Genomic DNA, 20,438 nt, shown 5'->3' on the forward strand with positions numbered 1-20,438 from the left:
AGACTCTTGACACATAGCATTGATCTTGCCGCTTCCGTCAGGGTTCTTATCTCCCTTTCCGCTTTGTCATTCTGTTGCGGCGTGTATGGTACAGATGTTTGATGTACTATACCCTGTTCTAAGAACAATTTTGACACAGTCTTATTAACAAATTCTAAGCCATTGTCACTTCTAAAGTTGATGACATGGTTACCCGTGACATTTTCTGCTTTGTTTATAAAATCTTTGATACAATTTATCACTTCGTCCTTCCTTTTAACGAAGTAAACAGTTCTGTAGCACGAGTAATCATCTTTTAGTATTAAAAAAAAAAAGTACCTTGATCCTCCAACAAATACTTCCTCCATGGGTCCGCAGACGTCGGCATGTATTAGCTCACATGTTTTTGTCGTTTTTGTATCGCTGGTATTAAAGGGCAACCGATGTGTTTTGCCCCCTATACAGCCTTGGCACTGACTCTCAAGAGACTCTTTAGATACTTTGATGTTATTGTTCGATAATACGCTTTTTACATATTGTATATTTTGATGCACAAGTTTCTCATGCCACTCGCTTAAACTTAATTTAACTTCTGTGACGTTTGCAAAGCCGCATTTATAACGAACGTCCATGATATATATATTTCCGACGCGATTAGCCACCGCCCGTACTTTGTTTTCCTTGAAAAACTTGCAAATGTTTTGATCTGTCATCATGACATAACCTTTATCTGCCGCGCAATTCACAGAGAATAGATTTATTTTTAAGTCCGGCACACACAGTACGTTATTTATGGTCGTCTCAATCCACTTGTGTCCATTAAATACTTCTAGCGCCACCTGTCCGCAACCGATGACACTAATCTGAGTACCGTCTCCTATTATCACAGATTTTTGTGATAATAACGGCGAGAATGTCGAAAACAGATTTTTATCTTGGCACATATGTTCACTAGCACCTGTGTTCACCAACCACTTTGATTGTTGATACAGTTCTTTAGGTGTTTGTTGCACTATGAACGCATTTTTCTCTTTTCCTTTTTTGAACCAGCAGTCACTTTTGTTATGTCCGATTTTGTTACAAAAATAATACCTTTTCTCACTTTTGTTTGCAGAGTTATTATTACGATAGTTACTGTTCACATTACTTGTACACTCAGCTTGATAATGTCCCATCTTGTTACACTTGAAACACTTTACATTTTTTTTATTCGGAGCATTCCTTTTTGCAATAAACGCAGACGACGATGAGGCGACTTCACCTTTTTCCTTCACTTTCTCCTGTTCTACCAACAAACGAGCGACCAGATTATCATAGGTTTGTTTGTCGTCCGGCGCGGACTCCCACGCAGATACGAAGTGTTTGTAAATATCTGGCAGTGACATTAAAACCTTCGTAATGACAAACTTTTTTGAAACCTCTTCTCCCATCTGATTTTGTAACTCCTGTATTTTCGACAAAAAGATTGACATTTCCATTCCTTCTTCGTATTTATATTGGAAGAATCTCTGCTGGATTATGTGAATACTAGTTTCACTTTTTTGTTAAAAAATGTTTGCTAACTTTCGCCACATCTCTGCTGAAGTAGTACAGGATATTATGTGCAGCATCACTTCCTCAGTCATCCTGATCACTAACATCGTTTGAGCCTTAGCATCCTGTATCTCCCATGCTTTCCGCTCTTCTGAGTTTTCTCCTTTCACCAGTTTGCCTTCAACGATGTCGATTAGATTTTGACCGCGCAATAAAACCCTTGTTTGGAATTTCCAAACATTCCAATTTTTTTATTCCTTCCAGTTTAATGACTGTGTTATTTCCGTCCATCGTGTATCTTTTAGCTTCTTACTAGTTTTCCTTCCTTGCAGCTCCTTTATGTAGCAAGTATTTTCACCTTCCTGGTAACATAACCTCCAACTCCACACAGCGTGTAGCAATTTTCTTTTCACCGGTATTTGTCCAACTAGGTAAACTTCTTCAATAGACTTTGTATTTTTGTTAGATATGTGGCCTGGGCCCAGAACTTGTTGCAGAGTAGTGTTTAATTATACAAAGTCTTAGTATTTTAATCAATTATTTATTAGGCACGATGCACTGGACGTGGTTTTACAAGATTCGGGAGAGAGCGAGACAAAAAAAATTAGAAAAGAACTATCTCTTTGACAACTATTGCCAGCTTAAATAAACCCACATTTAATGGTAGTATTTAAATAAAGTATTACATTGTATTTTAACAATTTGTTTATTTAATAATTCAATTTTATTTAAAATTACATTTTTTTATCATCACGATGTTATTTTATTATCCATATAGAAATGATAGCTATCAAAACAAATCATTATCTGTTTATTATTAAAACAAATAAGTATAACAATTACAGTACTACATTCACTACATTACCTCCCCCGACTGTGTTCTAGTATTATGTGTACAATTACAAATTTTTTTTATCTCTTAATAAAAAAACTTTAGATTAACTGATTTACATTCACATATTTATAAAATTGCAACATTATATATTTGAATATTACAATTTTTTCTTATTTATATATTCATATTCTTTTACATTAAAGTATTGGATGAACATTCGCATTAATGAGATACAAGGTATTTCTATCAATAAAGACAATACAAAAGCACAGAAGAAACTCAGAAAGACATATCCCAGATATATAGGAATCTGAAAACAAAAATGATAATAAATATATATTTTAAATATGAGAATGGGGTATAATGACAATGAGAGCACAGCACAGTACTAAGAACGCATAAAATTTAATAATAATCAATGTAACATAATCAAAGTAACATAAAGTGGATGTTTCGGCTGATCTTTCAGCTTTCCTCAACGCAAGAGATAAAAAAAAATATACAAATAAATTTACTTAGACGGAGGACGAATCACAAATTCATAATCAATGTAGCAGCAAACATCGAAATTCATAATCCAGTCATCTCTCAAAATACAATTGCATCTTCAAGAACAGTTACAGTAGTTATTAGGATGATCAACTGCTCGATTACACGGTCAAAAGTTGAGAAATCCCAGATTGTACAAAGCATGATGTTATGATGCATTTGTACTAATGTCTATAAATGACTGATGTGGTTCATATACGAGACGATGTGAGAGAATGCATAGATACATAAAAAAATTTTTTTTTTTTAAATAATTTACATATAAATTTAGAGCCGATGTCGCGAATAGAAAATTCACACTCGGACGCAACGGGACTTAGACGGTCACTAACAAATAAATGAAGCGGTCGCAATGCCGTGACACAAGTAACTGTTGTCAATCGAGATAACAAGATTCAAACGTAAACAATTTCGGAAAGGTTGACAAAAACGGTCGGAAGATAATAATAATAATAATACATATAAGAAAAGACACGTGTGTAAGTAGCGGATAAGCGACAATCAAAAAGTAATAATATACTTATGGAAATAGATTAATATACATAAATATGATAAAAACGAAAGCAACCGAGAGCAAAATTGGTTTATGAGTGCATTGTTGCACTGAAATTAGATCATAATAAAATCAAATAAAAAAAAAATACATGTGTCCACAATAGAAAAGTAAAGGAGTAATAAGTTAAAAAAAAATATATAAAAAGTGTGAAACATATGTAAAACACAAAACCGTATGAAAATAAAAATAAAAATAAAATAAATAACGTTGAATCAAATTTTGGAGAGCTTTCCTATTGCAGTCACATATACTTCCGGGAGGCACTCAGTATCAATCTGCAACTTGATACTGTTCTTTTTGTCTTTTAATGTGTAAAACTTCAGAAATTAGTCGTTTGTGTAAATGTGGCTCTCTGTCTCAACATTCTCCCAATTGAAATTGTGGTTGTATGCAAATAACTAACTACTGTAACTGTTCTTGAAGATGCATTGTATTTTGAGAGACGACCGGCGTTATGAATTTCGATGTTTGCTGCTACATTGACTATGAATTTACGATTCTTCGTCTAAGTAGATTTATTTGTATATTTTTTATCTCTTGTGCTGACGAAGGCTGAAAGATTAGCCGAAACGTCCGCTTTATGTTACTTTGATTATGTTACATTGATTGTCGCGCCCAACATTCGACGTAGGCACGCTTGTAGACGGGAGGTTGCCCCGAATACTATTTCTTGATATACTGTTGTCATACGGGACTGATCGAGGACTCGGCTTCGTTATTACGGAAATGGTTGACTCGGCCTCGTGTGGTACGGAAATGTTTGAGGACTCGGCCTCGTGTAGTACAGAAATGTTTGAGGACTCGGCCTCGTGTACTCGTTTTATTATCGCACGGATCCGTGTATGACGCTCGTCGAACTTGATCTGATCTGTATTCAAATGCGACCTCATGTATATAAGAAAATCGGAAGCTGTAATCCAGTCAATCACAGCCCGATCCTGTGGCAGCGTTCTGTCCTTGTCGCGAAGTTCTTCGAGCCATGAAACGCAGTGGCTCGACGATATAAACAAGGGCAAGGACATAAAGAGAACCGCGTTATGTACATTTTCGAGACTCTGTGCGGCGGCGTCTTGTGATATAATTCTAGTCACTATTCCGTCGCAACATTGATTATTATTAAATTTTATGCGCTCTTAGTACTGCGTTGTGCTCTCATTGCTATTATACCCCATTCATATTCTTTTATCGAGAGCCATATCTTATATTCAATATATTTTGGAATCATATATTCGTTGTTATTAGAATTTTAAATATTTATACTTAATGTACTTACAAACAAAAATTGAAAATAAAATGGCGCTTCACTACACAAACTAATCGATCGTATAATGATAGGGTTTAAAAGATAAGTGCAATAAGTAAGTCTGCTGAGAGGAATCCAGCCTTTGAATGATAACAATTGATTAACGATACCTATAATAAGATTAAATTATTATCATTATATTATCGTTAAAATAATGTTTAAAAAAAAAAGAGAGAGAAAAAGAAACATATTTGAAATTTGAAACTATAATATATAATTATGATGAAAAAATAATTATTAAAATAAAACTAAAAAGTAATACTGATAATAAATAAAATATAAATAACAAATAATAATTTTTAACCTTTCATACATATTAATTATAACAACTGTTTCTGTATAAATAAGTTCCAAAAAATAAACAAACCTCCGTGTTTAGTAAAACATGCTATTATAACCCATGCAAAACTTATGGCCCAAAACACTCTATGCAAGGCAATATAAATAGCAGTAATCTTAACGGATGTATATTGTACGGATGTATAATGACCAAATATTATAAAAATAATGCTAATGATCGAAAGCAACCAACATAATATTACTTTTTTCTGAAAATTGTCATATTATTATAATAGAGTAAGAATTTATAGTAAATCCTAAACATGTAATATTATAAATAATAAAATATTATAACTTATTTATATTTTTATTCTATATATTGTACTATACTAGAGTGTCTCATTTTTTTTAATCAATCCATTAGAATATTTCAAAATCCTTAAATTTAAGTTAGAAATGTCAGATAAAAATTGTAGAATATCAAGTAGGCTGTATAATTAATATTGATTCATTTTTTTTTAGATAGCATCACTATTGAGACATTTTATGATCGCCATTGTTTTACATGAAATCATATATTTTTGTTACGTAATATGATCCCAGTGAATATCAAAGTTTCGAAAATATGAGAAAATATCTAAAAGATATCTAAAAGCCATTTAAAAGATATCTAAAAAGATATTCTCGTAGCACTTTTAAAAGATTTCTATACTCATTTGAAAGTATTTAAAATATCTTTAAAACATTTATATATTATAACAAATGTTACAAGAATATTTTTACCGAAATCTATTTAGATTTTATTTTATTTTAATATATTTAATACATTTGAGGTATTAAAGATACCTAAATTCTTTGTTTGAAAAGATTTTTAAACATTTTTAAAACATGTATATTGTATCTTTAACTTAATATTATTAATTTTTTATTTAACTTTTATGTTTCCTTCTATGAAGAAATTTTTATGGAAAGATGCTTCTAATCCTATAATCATTTTGACTGGAAAAAAAAAAGTATAAAATGCTACTTAAGTTATTATGATTTCAAAAATACTTTGTTTAAAGACTTTAAGACTTTATAGATATTAAAAAAAAAACTTTATTTTTTAATATTTTTTGATATTTATTATACCCAAACAGCACAAAGTCGACTGTTAGTATTATAAATCGGTAGGAGAAGTCTAAGTCGACTTTAGTTAGACTAAATGTCAATTTATATAGCCGACTAATAGTCGACTTTAAAGTCAACTCAAAAAAAAAAAAAAAAAAGACAATTAGTCCGCAAATAATCATTTGCTGTGTGGGTATGAATTAATTATATTCGAATTAATATATATATATATATCAAGAATATGTTGATATTAATTTGACGTATTTAGATTTTTTATTTTATACGTACAAATTTGCCGATGCAATATAATATAAATTTTTATTTATATTATATTTAAAAAAAAGAATCAGTTAAAAATATTTTTGAAATGGAAAAAAAAAGGTTTAAGAGTATGGTAAATCAATTAAATATTCCAATGGACTGATTAATGCGACGCCTTGCATATTTATTTATAAACAATTAATTTATAATCAATAAAATTGCAACAAAAAAATATATTGTAGCTTTGTACAGCTTTTATAAATTAACATTTAAGTTTTATTAATCAAAATTTACTTAAACTTACATAAAATATAAGTTAAACATTACCTTTTCTAAGACAAAGTTATTATTTATTTTCGTTAAAATGAAACCTGTAATTATTCCCATAATATATGGAATTATTCTAATCCATGGTGGAAAATATAAGATATCCAAAAGTCTATACTGTTCACCCCAACTACAAGAATTAAAAAAAAAAAATAAAAAAAAAAGCATTAACAATTAATTTTTTGATAAGCAAAATATATTTCAATAACTTACGTTGGAATGTATTCATAAATATATGAAATGTAACCATTAAGGATGACGGAACCTATTAAAAGTATACCCAACAGCACAGCAGCGGCATAAAAGTACCTGAAATTACGATATGATATTTTTCCGAATATATTAGAGACACGTAGCTATATTATTGTCAATGATTAACTTACACAGTTGACAACATCAATATTATTAGAGCAATTATAAAAAATTGCATATCATTAGCTAAATACCAACTCCAACTCATGCACTGTAATAAAAATGAAACGTAAAAGATTTATACGCATAATTTTAAGCTTTTTTTAATTAAATAGATTGCATGTACCATTTCCTCGAGGCCAAAGAAATTATTTATGTACAAAAGATTTCTCCACCAGTACTTCTCGCAAGTTTCATATGATTTCTCGTACATATAAAATTGTGAAGTCTTATGCAACTTAATTGAGCTCAATAAGAATATTCCTAATGTCATTATGTAAGCCGGAGTTAGCCTTAAAATAAAATTCTAATTATAGAAATAAAAATAAATTACATTGAATCACAAAATAAAATTAACAAATTAAAATTAAAATTTGTTTCCCAATTACTGTACTTTTCTAAATAATATTCAATTATAATTGTTTTTAAAGGATAATGTTGCTATTACATTGTTTTGCAATATTTGATATCAATCAACGTAAAATATAATAAATATATAAATATATAATATAATAAACATAATATTTTACATACTGTTATCAAGATAATGTTATCATAATTTAATCGTTATTTATCAATTAAATAAAAAAATTAAAAAAAAAGAATTTAAAAACAAACATTTTATTGATGCTATCTTATTATCTAAGTGAGGAAATACATACCGCATAAATCTTTTTATTATATATATAGAAAAAGTCATTAATTTTTGTCTGTAACCAATTGGCTTAATCAATTCTTTATTCGTTTTATCTCTCAGATACAAATAAGTCACTAAACAACCGCTCGAAAGAAAATAAATATCGACTAATAGCACTAAAGTATCAAATAAACTAATCCAAAAATTGCCATTATATCTCAGAAACCATCCTTTATTATCTGTATTCACGAAATAAATTCCATTATACAGATCTTAAAATGTTTACCGTTTCAATATTGTAAAGTACTTACTGACAAATTCTGCTGAGAAATAAAAAGTATGGAGGAAAATTAGACATAACATACTTAAAAATTTTAATCCGTGAATGACAGGTATTTCACCGGCATTTAGTTTTGTATTAAATATTTCTCTCGTATTTCTATAAACGGAGAAGCATATTAATATTTTTTCAATTTTACTATCTCGATATGGAGATAAATCTGTTTCCATTTCTATTTTCTTGGTCATGTTTTTTACGTCTAAATTATACTTTTCGATTCTTAATAATACATTAACTGAAAAACAAAAATGCCTCAATTAAATAAGAAAATGTCTATATTAATGATGAAGAAAATTGAAATTTATCATACATACATAATTAATTAATTATTAATTAATTATTATACATACATAATTAATAATTTTAATAAATTCAGTGCGGATAATAGAAATGTTTTTGAAAATGAAGTGTATATAATAAGAAGACGATAAGTTTGTTAAAACGAAAAATATTTTTCATTTTACAAATTATTTTAAAGATTTTACATATGATACATACCATTATTAGTTGTATTATTACTTGTCATATTTTTGTTTATATATTTTTGATACACAAATATATCATATATCGTTCCAGTTGTTGTCATGAAGAAAGAAAACGCTAGAGCAGCACTACAAACAAAAGTTTTTTTTTGATATTTAATTAGATTTTTAAAAGATTAACATAAAAATTATTTGTAATACTAAAATGCATTTTTATCATATCTATATATTATATATTGCTTTTATCATAAAATAATTGCTATATTTATGTTTTCCTCTACCAGATGAAGAATAACATTTTACTGGATAACCATTCATAATCATCTTTAAGTTTTTTAATCTCGATCAATTTAAAATCCATGAAATAGAGATCATTGATCAGGAAAATTTTATCACGAAGTATTTTTTTCAAAATAAAATTTAATTCATTTGTAGAGCACGACGCTGGCAAACAGAGTCCGAGTAAAATCACATCCTGAAAAAAAATAAAACTTTCTGTAGTCTTACATTTAAATTTATTATAGAAAGGAATTATTAAGGAAAATTAGAAATAACGGAAGTGCTTTGGAATTACTAATTAAATAAAAATGGAAATTCAAGGCTTCTAATTACTTCGCGGATATCTAAAACATCTGGTGTCAGAACTGTTGAAAACATGTTATAAAAATTCTTACAAAATAAAAATACATTTTAAGAAAATATTTGTCAGTCTTGTATCGAAATAGAATAATCTTGTATGAAAGACTCTCTTTCTAATAATCAATAAATGACCATCTAAAATTGAATTATAGCCGGTTTTCATTAGATGACTAAATTACTGGATTAATTAGAAGAGAAATGTGTATTTTATAAATCTGTTCTATTAATAAAACGAGGAGACATCAAAAATAAAAAATTACATGCTAACCGCGAAATTTCAAATTGTTGTAGTGACATTACTAACTGGAAGAGTCAGAGATCGCTGCACCGCTAAGGCATAGCATCTTACGAATTTTGATAAACATGCCAACATATTTTCATATCAAAACTATATCACGTAAAGTGTTACAAGATGTTTTATTCAAAACTATTAAAGAGCGAAAAAATCTTTCTTGTAACTTTTATAAGTCATTCAGGTTTTTTAAGTAATAAACAATATATCATTGCTGATATATTTAAAAAGACAAAACAATTAATACTTTTTTCTTTAAATCATGATTTTTTTTGAGTTTTATTTAAAAGCTTCTATTTGCAAATATTTGCAGAATTAATATAAATTATTTAAATAATCTCTTAATAAATAATTTCTTTTCCTTGTATATTTTAATATTTCTTCGTTTCTCCAAATTGTGCCATTTTTAAACACAAATAAATGCAAGTTTAAATAAGAATATAAAGATTAACGATATACAGTATTAATTACATTTTAATTTTCTATTGATTCAATTTTGTATTTAATTTAAAAATTTAGTAAGTTTAACAAATACAATAAATTAACATATAAATTAACATTATAAATAAATGTATTTTTTGAATTTTATGTATTTTTTGAATTTTATTATACATATATAGCTTTTTCATAAATTTACCTCTTCAAATACATTCACATGATACTGAAGAGTATTGTTGTGTCTAAAATGAGCGACAAAATAATTCACTTCAAAAGAAGGAAACTGCTGTTGTGAATCATAATAATCATAATACAGTGTCTCATTTAATATTTTTTGCTTTGAATTCAGTAGACGAGCTGTATTCATTGTATCGAGACATTGACTACGACTTCCCAGCCAATAATTATTTCCATAAAGGAAACCAGAATTAAATACACCACTGGAATCTAATACTTAAAAACAGAAAATAAAATAGTAGTATAAAATATCAGAAATAGTAACATTATTATTATTATTATATACATTATTATACTATTAGTACATACATTATTATTATACTAGTATTATACTATTAAATTATTGTGTTTGCGAGATACCTTTATGAGATAAAACCTCAGTATTTCCTTTTTTAGGAATAGATTTTTTGGAATATTCGAAAATATATATTAGAATGCGTAAATAAACATATAGAGGCTATATAGTTTTTAATTATTAACGATTAAAGATTATAAATAATAAAAGTGATATTTTTCCCGTTCAGATATAATGATACAATAAGTATTATCACGAATCGGTTTCGATATAGTAGCAAAAATATTTTTTAAGGGAAGAGCCTCATGCGCTGAAATTGAGTGATTCTTTCGAATTTTTTTTTTTTTTTTTGATGAAATGATAAGACTAATTCTTTTAAAATTTTTAGAGTATGTTATTGTAATATTGAACTACTAGAGAAATATTTTTTTAATAAAAAAAAAATGTATTCTATGAATAGTATTAATGTAGTAGTATTAATGTTAATTTGATGTGCCATTTTTGTCGGCGTGCAAGCATTTTGTTGGCATGTAGCGCTGCTTGTATTCATAATACAGTAAAACAAAAAAACCAAATGAATTTTTTTTTTGTAAGATTTGCATTATTAATTGAATCTATTTTTAAATAATAAACAAAGATAATAATAAACAAACATAATAATGCAAAGAGAACAATATAAAATATACACATTTTTGTCTCCTATGTGTCGCCATTTTTACAATTTTTACAAGTTGTTACAAGTCTTCAGCATACCGATGAGTTCACCACTATTTCCTATGATTACTGACTTACAATTAGTCATACAGGATTTAAAGATGCGATCGAACGCCTACCTTGTCAGTTACCATTCTATTACTGTTATGTGAACGATATTGTATTGTGTGCTCCGTCGGACATTTTAGAAATCTTCAACTCATTACCCGAACGATAAAATTTAAAACGACGATAAAATTTACGATCGAAATAGAAAGTAATCATCGTCTTAGCTTCCTTAATGTTTTGATCATCATTGAGAATGATAAAATTATATTCAATTGCTTCCACCTTCTCAGGGAGATATCTCAATTACAATTCACATCCTTTGGAACATAAAAAGGATATTATTTATGGTATTTATGGTGGATAAAATAATCTAGTTGTCACATCCATGATTTCATTCCAAGAACTTACGAGAATTCGATTGATATTCTTTTAAACAATGATTATTCTTTAGAACTGACTATGAAAACGATTAAAATACCTTTTTTATGACAAATTAAATTTTAAAGGTAAGGAAGAAAATACGGGAACACTAAAGAAAAATTTGCTTACTTACGTTTGCAATCTCCGGAGAGAACTTCCGATCGCCGGCCAAGGTGATCTTAGTGTTGCCTTTTCCTTTCAAATACTTTAAAAAAAATTTATTACCATGGGCAAGGATAAATTATACCGCCTGTCACGTTGCGATATAGTTTATAAAATCAGTTGCAATGAAGCCACGTACGTAGGACAGACAAAACAATTGAAGACGAAATTCCACGAACATGTTACTGATATTAATAAAAAAATAAAAAAAAAAAGTGGCTCTCCTTCCATGGTTTCCATTCATTGCTCTTCGGAAAATTATTCATTTGATTGAGAGAATGTCAGAATTTTGGACAAGGAGCCTTGCTTCATAAGAAAACTTGTTTCAGAAATGGTGCCTATTAAAAAAAACCACAAGATCTGACAAGACAAACAAAGCGATATGGACTTGCTCTCCGATACGTATTTTCCTATCCTGAACTCCTTTTCCGATTCCTAACTTTTCTCCCTTGAATCTTTATCTCCTTCGAATTTTTATCTCATTTCTCCCCTTCCCCTTCCTTTTCCTTTTGTTTTTCACTTTTCCCTTGTTTTTAACCTTTTCTTCTTTGCTCTCACTCCCACAATTTCCTTGGCCACTACTGAGAATGGGTCTTTCGATTAATACATCTTGGTTTTACTGCTTCCTGATCAAGTATGACCAATTTTTAATTTTTAATTTCACACCCTTCAGTTCAGGTAATTAGTCTGTCTTAACGTAATCATTATTCGATATTTTTAACTCATACTATTTCCGTAATTAGCTTGTATTATTTATATTTGTTAATATTGTTACTATTTATTTCATTTGACAGTTTATATCATCTAATTTATATTTATATCATCTAATTTATATTATATTTTATATCATCTAATTTATATCATCTAATAACTCACTTGTATTTCGAATTTTATTTTTCTCAATCTGATATTTGAATTAGTTTTGATTTAGCTTAATTATACATTCGTTGAAATTATAAGCAAAGATGCAATCAGAGTTGCGAGAAGAAGTCTGCTTAGTATCGTGCGCGATCAATAATTAATATTTATAAGCTTTTTCTAGCTATTATAAATATTAATATTGATCGACGAGTGTATAATTAAGCTAAATCAAAACTAATTTAAATACCAGATCGAGAAAAATACGTACATGACCAATAAACAGTTGTTCTTGATTTGCATTAGACTCGGAGTTCAATTATGCGACAACAATTTCATCTATTGATAATCGTACGGCGCTCTTCCTTGTTCAACAAATTTTAATTATGTCATAACAAATTTTTTACACACTAAAAATAACCATATTAAAAGTCAAAACGTTTGTAAATGTAAATTGTTATGTAAATTGTTTATATTTGTTATTTTCAATATATAAACAGCGACCTACATCTAGCTTAGCTTGTACAGTCCAATTTTTTTGTATTCTTTGACATGTTTTTTTTTAAATAATGAATTTTAGCACATATGGTAGTTAAAAACAAAATTATTTAACTTAAGGAATTGAGTCAAATTTGACTCTAATATCTATCAGTGTATATGAGGCTCTCTCCTTAATAAGAATATATTTAAGAATCTCGATGTCGTTAAAGAGACTTCATTTTTAATAGCTTGTTATATCACTATGCCTGAGCGTGCAAAATGATTTTCTATTTGTGAACTTCAATTTTTAATATTTTAAAAACTATTAACCTTGACAGACTTTTGTCTTAGAATATTCCAAAGAATCTGTTCATAAAAGGAAAGGCAGAAGTTTACAGACATTTTATTATATATAGCAACGACACATAACAATTGCTATGACATACAACACCCGGTATATTTTATCATTTTTTTATATAACAGATAAATAAAAAAGTAATTTATGTAACTTAACTACGATTATAGAATATATAAAATTACATAATACAAAATTACATAACTAGAATATAAACTGATAGTAACATATCTTACATTATGTTTTATTTATATCAATAATTAAAACTCTCAATTAGAACTCTCAAATCGTTCTTTATTTGTTATTTATATTAAATAATAATTGCATTACATTTGTGGAGAATTAAGCTTAATTGAAATATAATTAAATCTCTATATAATTAAATCTCAATATAACAATTAATTTATGCATTATGGATAAAACATAAATGATTGTTCTTCAAAATATGCTTTCCGATTTAAAATAGTAGTGCGTTATCAACGTACAATTAAAAATGATTATAAACCTTATTTACCTTTCAAGCCCCATAATATTCGTTGATCGACAGCATTTCGAAACTTCTGCAATTCCTTCCTACATATCGTCGAGTCAATAAGGTCAGCTACTGAAGCAATGGCATAAGCTGGGAGGGTATGAATACGAGTATCACTAAATTTGTGACTATGTGCAGAGACGTTAAATAATGTGATAACGTTTATACAGATGTAGAAAATAATTGCAAATTGTCGTAGCAACATAATGTGATTTTAGAACGCAGCAATTACGTTTTATTCCTTTATTACTGCAAATCAATAAACATTTATAACAATTATAATATTAATTTTAAAATATAGATAAAATATAGATATAGATACTTAAAAAAAAACCGTTTTTTCCAATAACGTCAAAGAGTAATATTATCACTGAATTAATAAAAAGATTTTTGTATTGAGCTTAACAATGTTTTTTTTTAATTATTCCTTTTTATAACAAGTTATTATAAAAATTGTAAAATTGTAAAATTGTGCACTGATCAAAACGACTTAACAGAATGACGAACAGAAGAGAATTGACCTACATAAAGATGAATTCATAGGAAATTAAGCAATAAACATTTACCTTCGTTTTTCTGTATATATATGTAATGTCCAATCGTTTTACTTATGCAATACCGTTTACGTGAGACAACAGCTTAAGCATATAATTTCAGAAAAACTTCAAAAAAAGTTGGTGATAAACTTGGTTTTCTCTTTCAATTAAAATGTTAGTATCGTTCTTTTTTTTCTAACACGAAAAGGAAAAGAGGAAATATAGGAACGTATAAGAGAGAAGTTTATCTAAAAAACAAATTTAAATTAGTATCGCTACAATACTATCGACATGAGCACTTTGTATCAATATTTTTAATTTCTGCGATAATATATTATTTTATTGATATTTGATTAGGCAAATTAGCTATATACAGAGTATCTCATAATTATACATTATTTATATGCAAATAGAACAGTTAAGCGGAGCAGAAAAGTCCTGTACCATTTTTGTTATTTATTATATAGTTATAATAAATTATTATTTAATAAAAATTATTTAATAAATGCATATCCATCTGATCCATCAGCAAATACAAGCACATAACAAAATATGATTGTTATCTACTGTTATATGCGTGCGTAGTACGCACGGCAAAATGTTTGGATGTGTGGTCTACAAATGATAGAATTTTGTTTCTAATGCACATCTCTATTTTTTAGATCATATTCAAACATCTTGCCGCATGTTTAACAATTGTGAACGTTGTGCGTAACGTTGAGTCTCTTTCACGAATCAAAAGTGTTTTTTTAATAACATTGTGTTAGAACTTTTAATGTGCATACAAAATTCGACATTTCAAATAGATGTATGTGTCAAAGATACAACTGCGCTGTTCGTCACATAGATAATGATGTCCATGTTAAAAATTAATATGATCATTCCGAAAAAGTTATTAATAAATCTTAATCGTTATTTTAATCTCATTAAAATACAACAAACAAGACAAATTGAAACAAAATGTTACTGTTTAATATAAATCTTTGTATAACTTAATGTCATAAATTTAATACAATGTCATAATTTAAAATATAAATGGTCATTTTAATAAAAACGAAAAAATTGTAGTACCTGTAATTTCACACTGAACAGAGAGAAGATGAACATTTAGACCGCAAACATTTGTAACAGTGGTCACTGTTAAACGAAATAACGATATAAAAAAGAACAACCGAGTATATAGAATATAGAGAATAAATGGATGTGAGAAAAACGTGCAGGAGGTGGGGATGTAAGAGGAGAGAGAGGGAGAAAGAAAAAATTATAAGAAAATAAATGTGGAAAACAGGTTTGATGAACAGGTTTGATGATTGACAGAAAACTTACTACAAAAATAGTTACTACAAAAAATCCGTTTTACTATAATCCTTATTGTCTTTTTATATGTATTATTACAGATATAATTTTTTTATTCAATAATGAGGGATTTCAAGGATTTCAACATTCTGTCACAGTCAAAGTCATGATTCTTTTTTAACCCGTGGCTCGAGATTACAAAAGGAGAACATCTAAATTTTTTTATGTCGACGCAGTATTTCTTGATCCTTGATCCTTTTCAATTGTTTTTTTGTTTGGCCTCACAAAGGTCGCTTCACAGTTTTTGCAACTGATCTTATACACAACATCACAGCTCAATAACGGATCTTTGTTTGTTGTTATGTATTTGTTAAGAAAATTTGTTACTGAAACGCTAACTTAAAGTTGTGTTTTTTATGTTATGTTTCTACATTTGTATGACACATTCTTCACGTAGGATACTGTGAAGAATGGTTTACAGGCAGATGTACTAAAGTCTCTACATTCATCAGAAGTCCTTCGAGACAGATGTTTAGTGCGATTTTTGATAGTCGAAAAAATAAATTCAAAAGGATAACTATTATTTAATAAAATGTTGATGATCTTTTATAAGTTTTTTGCATGAAATCGGGGGTAAAATAATAACATTTTATCAAACAAACCTATCATGATGCTCCTTTTATGTTTAATAGATGTTACAAGAAAAAACCCAAATATTTTCTAGAATTAATGGATTTTTTGTAAAGATTAAAGATTATTCTTTCCTCAACAACAATCAATAGGACATTGAGAAAACTAATGCATTGGTTTGCACTAATCTCCATGATAAATTGTAATTTGTCATGAAAACAGAAAGTTTTCTAAGATGCTATCTTATTTTGATAAGCTTTTCATATATTATATTCTAGGCCAAAGTAATTCGTTATTCATACTCATACACACTTTTAGGGAATATAACATTTCTTTAAACAAAAATCAGTTATTTTCTTTTAAAATAAATATCATTCAAATCATAAAAAATTATTTAAGCAAAAATTGAATGGTTTCAAGAATACACTATAATAATAAAAACTTTAAAATTTTTTATTTTTTTAACATATCACTTTCCTCAAAATTTTAAAAATTTATTTTTAAATGAAAGATTATGTTAATGCAAATTCGACTATATGTAATAAAATTATTTTTTAAAATTATTTTTGAGAAGTTACGTTTTTATGTGCATAATATTCATATAACTCATCTATATGCTCAATTCTTCATGCAGCATGTTTATATTTTTTCGTAATAGAAGATGACAACAGAGACAGAAATATTTGAGGATATTTTGTATAATTGAGTAATACAGAGAAAGAAAGAAGAATATAAAAAGGTTTTTTAAAAAGGTATTGCAAATTGCATAATTTTTTTTAAAACAATATTTTTTAAGATAATACTTTCTTTATACTAATTAATTTATCTCATTATTCTATTAACAAAAATATTAAGATACGACTATCAAAAAATGAATAGTTCATAAGATATTTTATATTTTTTCTCTTGTCATAAAATATCTTGTAAACTATTGAGTTATCACATTGGTACTTTAATACTTTTATATTTAAAATAAGAAGAATTATATTAAAAAGTCTGAAAAAATATACCCATTTAAAAAAATCATAAAAATTCATAAAAATTCTCGCTATTTGAGAAAGAATTAATATCATAATCATATGGCTCCCTTATGACTTGTGTTCGAAACTTTTTTTAAAATTGCATTATTTATAGATATTTGATATTTGATATTATATTCAAATTTTTTATGCATCTTGTATATATAATCATAAAAGTTTTTATCGCGCAGAGCTAGAATAACACTTTTGTAATATTTTAATGTGTAATAAGATGCGTCCAACTGCATATGTAAAATTTAGGCATATACAGGGTAATTCGAAACAACTTTTTATCCTCAAAATATAATATTCCTGACTTCATTCTCAGATGATTCTTCCTTTTTCAAAATTTTGTCCGAAGCTTAGTTTTCGAACTATTAAAATAAATAGTTATCGTATCACGGATCAGATACAAAAAGTAGGCAGGGGCGGCGCAACTCATTATCAGTGGGCGCTTACGCGGGATGCTTATTGTGATCAAACGATTAACCGATTAACTACAAGTATACCCATACGCATTAACATATTTTTGAGGAAAAAAGTCGCCACAAAATTAAGGTAGGAATACAAAATTTTCAGGACAAAATTATTTTATTAACGTATGTTCTCTCTCTCTCTCTCTCTCTCTCTCTCTCTCTCTCTCTCATGTACACACTCTCTCACTTAATCATCGAATCATCCTTAAGTCATCAAGATAATAGTAAATATGTAGATGAGAGAGAGAGAAGAGAGAGAGAGAGAGAGAGAGAGAGAAGAGAGAGAGAGAGAGAGAGAGAGAGAGAGAGAGAGAGAGAGAGAGAGAGGAGAGAGAGAGAGAGAGAGAGAGAGAGAGAGAGAGAGAGAGAGAGAGAGAGAGAGAAGAGAGAGAGAGAGAGAGAGAGAGAGAGAGAGAGAGAGAGAGAGAAAGAAAGAAAGAGATCATATTAATGTGTATGCGTATATTATTACTTGCAGCCGGTTAATCGGTTAATCGTTTGATCACAATAAGCACCTCGCGTAAGCGCCCATTGGTAATGAGTTGCGCCGCCGCTGCCTACTTTTTGTATCTGATTTAATATTATTAAATAAAAAAATAATTTGCATAATCTCTTAAGATCAAACTTGACGTATAAAAACTTGGCGCGCCCGGGTTGCATTAAAACTAACAATAAATAAACAATGTAATAGACTAGAATAACAATTTATTAAATTAAAATTATATTAAATTAAAATATAATATAATATAATTTTAAGTTAATATAACAGTAAGTATGTATGTATATATTTTAATGCCAGCGATGTTTTTTATTTTCAGATAATGCTACGAAATCAGACAATTTTTTTATTGAATCGTTACGTAAAGGATGAAAATAATATTTAATTTGATAACTTTTATGTATTGTATTTTAAACAATACAGTAAAGTGAAGTCGTCAAAGATTAGGCATCAGACCGCGCCGGCCTGAAGAACGCGCGCCGGCTCTGACCGCTACGTACTACATATGTACGCTCATTCGTTAATCTGATCCACTGTAAAAACTGCTCGTCAAACGCAATTTTGCTAAAGGAAAAAGTTGGTTCGTTTAGCATAAAGAATCATGTAGTGTATTCCAAATGTGGGAATTTTTGGACACACTGTATATATAATACGCGCGCGCGCGCATGTGTGTGTGTGTGTGTGTGTGTGTGTGTGTGTGTGTGTGTGTGTGTGTGTGTGCAAATATATTGCTATAATTAAAATTCAAATGCCATTATTGTTTATATATCCTTTATAGATAACTTTGATGTAAAACGTATATCTTCGTAGAAAGGAAATTGATAAATGTAATATCTGTAAAATAATTATTGGTGCACATATAAATCAAGAGTCACGGTATATATATATCTTTAAAAAATATATCTTTAAAAAAATTTTATAATTTATTTATGCCGTATAGAATATCATTATAAAATTACCTTTTTTTTAAAAAAAGGTAAAAAAAAGGGTGTCAAATATAGTGGATATTGCCACAACTCAAATGATTGTGTAAAATTTATATAAAAGATTTGATATCAATAATTGGCGCCAAGTTATAGTCTTACAAACATGGAGCTACAAGTCCATTTTAGTCAAATTATATATTTCAATCGTATAAAAGATTTGGTAAATCACTGTTTTAAAAAAATAAAACTCAAGTAATAGTTTCTTTAATTTAAAAATAATAAAAACCAAATTATATGTATATCTTTCTATCCATTAAAAACTTCTTTTTCTAATCCAAGTGGTAGTAATTATTTAGCTTTAAAATATTATATCACAAAATTGCTTTACTCAACTTACGTTTTTATCACAAAGAATTATAAAGTAACAGTATAAAATAAATGATAAAATTTTATTTAAATAAAAAAAAATTTTTTATGTAAAAACACTTGGCGCTGCTTAGATCAAATGAAAATGCAAATTTAATGATGAGATTATTTGAATGTTATGCTTAGATCAAATAAAAATGCAAATTTAATGATGAGATTATTTGAATGTTAAAAATAAAGGCAAAATTTATTATTTAATATAATTAAATTATAATTACACACACACACACACACACACACACACACACACACACACACACACACACACACACACACACACACATACACACACATATACACACACACACACACACACACACACACATCTTATTCATGTTCTTTTTAGAGGTATGAGCAGCGCCAAGTGTTTTTACATAAAAATTTTTTTTATTTAAATAAAATTTTATCATTTATTTTATACTGTTACTTTATAATTCTTTGTGATAAAAATATAGGTTGAGTAAAGCAATTTTGTGAGATAATAATATTTTAAAGCTAAATAATTGCTACCACTTGGGTTAGAAAAAGAAGTTTTTAATGGATAGAAAGATATACATA

At 28.0% G+C, this 20,438-nt stretch overlaps 1 protein-coding gene and 1 pseudogene across 5 annotated transcripts; both read right to left on the reverse strand.

Annotated features, from left to right (window-relative positions):
- Positions 1–2,199: 2,199 nt before the first annotated feature.
- Positions 2,200–15,896, reverse strand: LOC148937805 (nose resistant to fluoxetine protein 6-like). 5 transcript variants are annotated; one of them, XM_089071153.1, is made up of 15 exons: positions 15,680–15,896; positions 14,639–14,803; positions 14,055–14,321; positions 10,171–10,424; positions 8,884–9,077; positions 8,619–8,731; positions 8,092–8,355; positions 7,806–8,019; positions 7,271–7,436; positions 7,116–7,195; positions 6,946–7,041; positions 6,733–6,862; positions 5,123–5,303; positions 4,726–4,865; positions 2,200–2,657 (listed from the first exon to the last, which is right to left on the reverse strand). In XM_089071153.1, the coding sequence occupies exons 3-15, from the start codon at positions 14,275–14,277 to the stop codon at positions 2,505–2,507; spliced, it is 2,208 nt and encodes a 735-aa protein (XP_088927279.1). In that variant the 5' UTR covers positions 14,278–14,321; positions 14,639–14,803; positions 15,680–15,896; the 3' UTR covers positions 2,200–2,504. The 5 variants fall into 5 exon arrangements, 4 of the variants coding, with proteins under 4 accessions (XP_088927279.1, XP_088927277.1, XP_088927280.1 ...); XM_089071151.1 differs by having other exon boundaries at positions 14,639–14,856; XM_089071154.1 differs by lacking the exon at positions 14,639–14,803.
- Positions 15,897–15,947: 51 nt separating this feature from the next.
- Positions 15,948–20,438, reverse strand: part of LOC148937806 (uncharacterized) — a 50,072-nt pseudogene continuing 45,581 nt past the window's right edge.

Source organism: Pogonomyrmex barbatus, unplaced genomic scaffold (assembly GCF_055798465.1).
Source record: "Pogonomyrmex barbatus isolate J1 unplaced genomic scaffold, ASM5579846v1 scaffold11, whole genome shotgun sequence".
Lineage (NCBI taxonomy): Eukaryota > Metazoa > Arthropoda > Insecta > Hymenoptera > Formicidae > Pogonomyrmex > Pogonomyrmex barbatus.